The sequence below is a fragment of the Austrofundulus limnaeus genome, unplaced genomic scaffold (genome assembly GCF_001266775.1).
Source record: "Austrofundulus limnaeus strain Quisiro unplaced genomic scaffold, Austrofundulus_limnaeus-1.0 Scaffold1033, whole genome shotgun sequence".
Taxonomy (NCBI): domain Eukaryota; kingdom Metazoa; phylum Chordata; class Actinopteri; order Cyprinodontiformes; family Rivulidae; genus Austrofundulus; species Austrofundulus limnaeus.
Window position 1 is genome coordinate 18,378 of NW_013953435.1, and position 7,926 is coordinate 26,303.

Here is a 7,926-nt window from a genome sequence, read left to right on the forward strand (position 1 = left end):
TACGGTAGTTGTTTTTGTTTCTGTCAATGTTGAAAATAATTTTATGCAGGATCCCACATGGTATTGCAAGATCTAGATTTACCTGTAGAGTCAACTTTATTCAAAATGGTTGCAACAAGTGTAGCAAATATGAAAATGGCTTAAAACGGAGATGTACAGCCAGTGGCTAAAAATATGTTCTTTTATAAAAAATGTGAACTTTTTTCCTGATATCCATGCATTACTTGGAAATAAATCTATAGTATTAACAAATTATTCACCTGTGTTTCTTTTTTTCTTTGTTATATTACTGTATTATCATTTTCCTGTTTTATCTCTTCTTGTCAGCCTTAGAAGACTCTTCTGTGTGCATTTAGAAAAAGGAAAGATTATAGTTCTATGCATTTTTTCACCACTGCAATACTTTTAAATTACCTATAAAAAGTCCAAAATAAGTGTTTTTGTCTTTTATTGTCTCTTAGATAAAACGCTAAGTTCATCATCGGCCTCGCAAATGTCCATGCATTTTCACTTTTGTGTTTTCATCAGATTTTCTGACATTCTCACCTTGTGTTTCTCTGTGTCTGTAGGTGAGCCTGCTGTGGCCCGAGAGAATAACTGTCTGAATGCTGCCAAGGCTTGCAACCTGAACGACACGTGTAAAAAGTACCGTTCAGCCTACATAAGCCCGTGCACCAGCCGTGTCTCCACAGCAGAAGTCTGCAACAAGAGGAAGTGCCACAAAGCCCTGCGCCAGTTCTTTGACAAGGTAAGACAAACAAAAATTACACAAAAATCAGGATATGTAAGGAATAGGAGCTGAAATTCCACCTCTAAGGACCATTATTTAAAGGAAGAATTGTGAATAACTTACAACCCCAATTACAATGAAGTTGGGACGTTGTGTAAAACAAAAACAGAATATGAGGATGTGCAAATTCTATTTAACCTATAGATTTTGGAGGTTAGGAATGTGCGAAATGGCACAAAGTATGCAGGAGGAGTAGCGTGGCGACGTGGAAGAAGACGGAATAAGCTGAATAATAATAATATTAAAGAGAAACAGGAAAACAATAGTGTGCATTGTCAATGCAATTCACACTGATAAGATGGGTGGTTTATGCTGATTTATAATCCGAACTGCATGCATGTAAACACTTAATTTGATCATTTTATTCTGATTGTGAAATCTGACCTGACTGCGCATGTGCAACATATCAACCTGACGTATTTATGCCTGGTTAGACGCTAATATGCTGTGCTAATATGTCGGGGAAGCAAAACTGGTCGGTGAGCGATACAACATTTTTACTTGAAACTTTGAAAGAGCTCAAAATTATCGAACGCCTTTGTAAGAAAAATACGTGTTCAATACGACTGAAGTCAAGATGAAAACACCATTGTTAAATAAAATGATTTGTGGTAGGAATAAAATCATACAACACCAGACTTCTGAAAACCGAGTGAGGTTTAATTGTCACTGGGCTGACAAGGAAAACCACACTGGCCAAAAGCCAGGAAGTACATCTTTTTACACATGATTCTTCAATGCCTGAGTTCGCCCCCTACTGACCTACAGCTGAATCACAGGCATTCATCCAAAAAATCTCAACCTAATGTTATCATAACGGTTCACTTATGTGTTGTTTATGATTCGGACATGTAACTACTCTATATCAATTAACACATAATAGATTAATAATAGATCAAACATTATAAAAAGGAAACCCTAATAATGCAGTGTTGTGCTTCTAACATCAGTACTAATCTGTATTAACTATAAATTTCTTCAATCCCCCTTTTCACATGACCAAATCATGTGAAATAAAATAAGAAATTTATAATAAGCTATATGTTCGCACTAAGGCACAAATGTGTATGTAAATTACTCTAAGCGATACAGCACAACGTGGAAAATTTCTAACATCCCACCCCTGATATAAAGTAATAAGTAATAAGATTCATTTATTCCACCCCACTCAAAATAGAAAACATAAATTGAACTATTGTCAAATATCAACCAGGTCAGATGTGTTTATTCTAATTGGGGCCAGAGGTTCCAGAACTTAGCCCACCGTTGGGAATAAGTCCTCAGCACTTTTCCATCTCCTCCTCTGCAGACTGACCTGGTTAATAACATTTCAACTTAGTAAAATATTAATATTAATATATATATTAAAAAACAAATCAATCTAAATTTTACACCATTACTAAACATACCTGCTTAGTGTGTCGTGTCTATAAAAATAATCAATAATGAAACACAAATGAAAATCAAAATTTATCAAAATCATTCAAAATCAACTCATTAACCTATCAATTTCATGTCCGACTACATGAGTGTAACTATTTCAGTGTTACCATTATATATCTAAAAATGTCAGCTAGAATCATCGTTTTTAGGGCCTTGGTCTCCACATCAGTCGTCCTCACCATAGGGGTACTGTAGCGGTGGCAATGGAGCGGTGTCCGACGTCTGTACCATCTGATACTCAATATTGTGATGTTGGTTGAAGATGTTTCGAACAGTCTGGGAGATGGCCCTTAAACACAACATTCTAGCCACAGGGATGCCACAGAAAAAGCAAAAACCCAGTATTACCACCACCACGACTAATTGCATCACCACAGTAGACATCAGCTTTTTCCAACCTCCAAAAACCTTCATGAACCATCCCTCGGTCTGCGTGGCACCCTTTGAAATATCATTCAACTCCACAGACAATGCTCATAGACCTTTAACAGCCTTTGTAAATGACCTGTCAGTGTCAGTATTTCCAGGAATAAATGTACAACAAGATGACCCAAAAATAAACACACTCCACCTTGTTCTGCTAATAAATAGTCTAATGCAACACGATTCTGATTAGCCATTAAAGATGTCATTGCTAATTGCTCATGTGCACTCTGGAAGGTATCCCTGGTCAAATTATTAAGCCTCTGCAAAGAAAAATGAATAAAATTAAGACGATCCATGTTTTTATTAAGGGTAACCCATAGAAAAATGCTTTCAAATCCAACTGCCACCTGATCGATCAATTTGAACTCAGTTGGAACCCCTCTTGGCACTCCAATTGCATCAATGTACACTGGACTGTTTGCATATATATCAAACTCACTTTTAACCTGGTTCAAGTTAACAACCTGCTTATCCAAGAGAGCCCGATGTTCCTGCAATTCATCAATAGTGATATTTACAAACCTGACCGGCGAGACCAGGGACACTTCCACACACAGCCCACTCCAACCTGCTGGCAACACCTTTAACAAACGATTATTACCACAGTACCAAAATACATCTGCCCTAGACACATTTAACATTGTTGCATTACATCAATCACCTGTTTGCACCAGGTCACATTCAGCCGTCCAACATCCACGCTTCTCTGCCGCCCCCTTCTGGCCAAACAAGTGAAACTGCCCTCCACCGCCTTGAAGACAGGAGGAGCATCTGTTCTTGAAGACATAGGAAAGAAATGTTCTAAATATTTACACTGAAGTGATGGGTTTTCAGTAATATGTAATTGCAACATACAGAAAAAAAGTTGAAGCATTACTCAGAGGTGATGGGACCATTAATAATGCTGGCCATGCCTCTGCACAAACAACGCTATTTGACAATTTTGCTTGACTGGCAGCATTTCTGACAAACTTCAACCAATAATTAGTCTCCGTAACTCCAGTATCTACAACAAGTTCTTTAATAGATCCCACATCAACTGTTAGCTCAAAGTCGCTAAGCTGCACCACAAGAATATAGATTTTACCCACTGGATCTCGTCCTCTCACCGCCAGCCCCATCAGCAGAAATCCAATGTCTGACACCTATGGATTTCTCAAACTCAGAAACATAGGGTTACAAATAGAATCATTAACACACAGGCCCCCTTTAATTTGGTCTCTCCTACTTTCTAGTCGGTCTTGAAAAGGAATTTTTCCCCATCCTCCTAACTGATAACCACATCCAAAGTCCTCATTCAAATAAGGCATTATTTCAATTGTACAGACATATACTCTTGCTGATTGGTAAACCCCCTTTTCTGATCCACAGTCATTGACGGAGCACAGATCAAAGAAAATGGAAGCAGTTTGCCCCTCCACAAAAGTAAATTTATAAGCCTCATAATGTACATCTGCTCATTTCCCTCTGCCTTTCAAAAATTCCAGCAACACCTTGGTTGAGATGTTATGCATTTTTTCAAAAACAAAATCATCGTAAGATGGCAGATCAGTTACGTTGTCAGGGATTAGGCCAGTCAGGTTAGTCAGGTTAGTGTGCATTTCATCATCATCATCATCATTTTTTGTGTTTCACATCCCACATGTTAATTCAAAACAGCAAATAAACAAATAAAAGAAAAATAAAATAAAAAAATAAAAGAAAGACATTTCCCACCGGAAGCCATTATCAATCTCACATGATAGCTTCCGTTTTTTTCTTTTTTAAATAATATATATATATTTTTTCAATATTTTTTATTTTTATGTTTTTTAACAATACTGTACTTCTTACTCCTTAAATTATATGGAGTCTGAAACCCAGATTCAGCGGTTTTGTCTCTCTCTTCAAAAGAAGCATTCAATTCATCCAGCTGGTTTTCAACGTGTTTCCTAGTTTTCTCTGTAAAAGCAACAGACTTGCAGCAGTGTGTCTTATGAATCCAATTACTCAACCTTGTCTCAGACAACCACACCTTCACACAGTGAGATGTTGTCTCCGCAACTTGAAATGGTCCATGCCACCTCGGTTGAYGCCAGTCAAAACGTGCCACTTTTCTCAGCACCCAATCCCCTGGGTTGATGACCTCACAGTGACCTCCGTCGTCTCGTGTTGATTCACCCACCGTCTGTTGGGACAGACTCATGACAGTATTTCTCAACCTCATCATGCATTCTGGCATCACATCATGTTGCATTTGTACAGTATTACATTCTGAAGGCATAGTTGTCAGCTGACACAGCATTTTCCTCCCCTTTAACAGCTCATGCGGACTCACATTCAGTTCCCCCCCGGACTGGACCTGATATTAAATAAAACAAGAGGCAAAGCGTCCACCCAATTTAACTTTGTGTCTGCACACACCTTAGCTAAACTTTCTTTCAGTGTCCTGTTTGCTCGCTCTACTTTGCCCTGGGACATCGGATGGAAAACAGCTCCAAACTGATGCTTGATCCCAAACATCTGCTCCACTTTTTGCAGTTCCTTATTTAAAAAATGCCTGGCATTATCAGATCTTATGACAGAAGGTATACCAAACCTCGGAATGACCTCACAGGACAACCACTTTACCACCTTGGATGCTTTCTCCGTGCGTGTCGGCACCGCTTCAATCCATCCATTGAAAATGTCAACACAAACAAGCATAAATCTCTTACCCTGAACCCTGTTGGCAGCTCCCATGTCTGTGAAATCAATACACACTTCTTTCCGTGGAGCCGCAGGAACCGGGAATGCACCGAGACCAACCTTCAGCACCCCCTTCGGATTGTGTCTGGAACAGATTTCACACATCTGAACAAAATACTTAGAAATTGCTCTGATATTAGGATGCCACCACACCTGAGTAATCATGTCAATCATTTTAGCACTTGAACCATGCCCCCTACTGTGAGCCTCCTGACACAACAGGTTCACCAGAATTTCCGGAGCCACAACCTTTCCCTCATGGTTTCTGTAGATGCCCTCAGCATCCTGTCTGGCCCCTCTGTCTTGTCACAGTTTAAATTCCCTTTTGCCACCACATCACACTTTTTCTGGTGAGCCCTACATTTTAAGATTGACACTGCTCGTGGTTGTCCCAATGCATAGTATAACTCCAATATTTGTTGCAGGTGACTCAATGGTTTTCCCGAAGCAGTCACAAAGCCCTTCCTCATCCACTGGCTCAAATCAACATCATCATGAACACTGCGGTGCACGTAGTCTGAATCTGTGTAAATAACAGTTTTTCCTGCTGATAAATTACACGCCTCAGTCACAGCTTTTAATTCAGCTAATTGAGCTGACGCTGGTTGTTTAATGACCTCTGACCTCAACACAAACACACTTTCCGTGACATTCTGACACCACAGTAAAAGAGGCAATGAGCTTATCCTCTTTAGTTTTATGAGAGTGTCCGTCAGTAAACAATGTCATGTCAGCTCCCTCTAATGGGTCCTGAAAAACGTTGTCATGTACTCTCATTTCCTGATCTGTCACATCTGCACAAATGTGGTCCTGATTTGTCCTCATGTGAGAAGCAACATTCACTCCCTCCGCCGTGAAATGAATATGTGGTCTGTCCAGCAATCTCTTTACACTTTCTGACTTGTTCAGTGAAAATGTAAATGCCTGGGAGTCTATGAACGCCTTTACATCATGCAAAGTATGAACAATCACCTGATTTACCATGGTTATGTGGGATGTTTTTACGACAGCTTTCATGATGGCTGCAATGTCTAACACAAGATGGGTGACCTCTTTCAAAGTGATCTAATTTTGAACTGTGATACATCAAAATCCTCCTGTTGGTTTCCAATCCTTTCTGATACAGCGCAGCATGCACAAATCCTTGTGCCTCACTTACATCTATGTGAAATGTCTGTGAATAATCAGGACTCTGCAATGCACATGCACCTGCCAAGTTTTGCTTCACCTGAACAAAAGCCCTGTCTGCCGCCTCTGACCAAACTGGAGGAGCTAGTACTTCCTGTAACCTGCAGCTGAAATCAACTCCCTCAGTGGAGCAACTTTACTGCTGAACTCTGGCACAAAACATCTGCTGTAATTTACCAGCCCCAAAAATTTCATCATTTCCCTCACTGTTTTAGGCTTCGAGTAACTGAGAATAGAAGTTTTCTGTTTTTCTGTCAATTGAAACCCTTCACCTGACACTACTCTCCCTAAGAAGGTGACATTTTCACGACCAATTTGCAACTTTTTTCTGGAAACTTTAAAACCACATCCCGCTAGATGTCTTAGAACCATGTCTGTCACTTTTAAAATGCTGTCAGAATTCTCTTCTACCACCAGGATGTCATCAACATACATCAACAGCAATGTCGTTGGAGGCAAAGTTAACTCCTGCAATTTCTGTCGGCGCGTCGTCATGTGGTTGTTCGGCGTTCGTTTTTGCACTGACCTTTCATAGTTCCCCCGAGAAACCCCGAGCCTAGCTGCTGGGAAAGCCCTCCTGCTCCAGCATACGTCACTGCATGGGATTCCTTCCCCGGGGAGTGCAATGCGGGAAAAAAAGTCTGCGGATCTTCACTTGACGTTTATCCACAAACTGGTCCCGGTTAAGCTCCAAAGTTTTTATAAGTCAGATTCCACTGTGAAAAATGTCTGTTTTATCCCCTTTTATGAGTTTTTGGCCATTGACTATCTTTAAATCGCTGCTTCCTGGTACAACAGTCGGCTCTAGAAGCGATTGCTTTTTTCTTCTTTTTTTCCTTTCTTTTCTTGAAGTGAGTTGTTGAAGCAAATGCAGCATAAGAGCCCCCTGGTGGCTGAAGAAAAAAATCCATGTATAAGCCACACCAGACTATAAGCCGCACGGTTCAAAGTTCAGGAAAAAAGTCGCGGCTTGTAGTCCAAAAAATGCGGTAGGTTGAAAAGGATTTGCAAATCATCATGTTCTGCTTTTACTTATGTTTTACACAACGACACAACTTCATTAAAATTGGGGTTGTAGAAGGCTTGTTGACAAAATATTTATATGCACTTTTATGTTTTTAGTTGGATTTTCAAGTCCTGAAAGGAAACAAAAGTTCATCCACTTCCACGTAAACCCCTTTGCATGGGCACGGCAATGAAGTGGGGCAGGTGGAAAATGATATATTTTTAAATGTATTTCTTAATTTATTTCATTCATAAAAACAACAAAAGGTTCATTAAAAAACAAAATAAATCAATTAATAAATAAAAGGTGCAGAAATAAGAAAAAATCTTATATTTGCCCCTTATTA

General features: G+C 39.6%; 1 protein-coding gene across 1 annotated transcript in view; it reads left to right on the forward strand.

The window, feature by feature from the left end:
- Positions 1 to 569: 569 nt before the first annotated feature.
- Positions 570 to 7,926, forward strand: part of LOC106533831 (GDNF family receptor alpha-1) — a gene marked incomplete at its 5' end in the record, with an annotated part of 51,579 nt that continues 44,222 nt past the window's right edge. Inside the window, 1 exon segment of the mRNA XM_014030270.1 lies at positions 570 to 748. Coding sequence (XP_013885724.1) covers positions 570 to 748 — 179 coding nt within the window.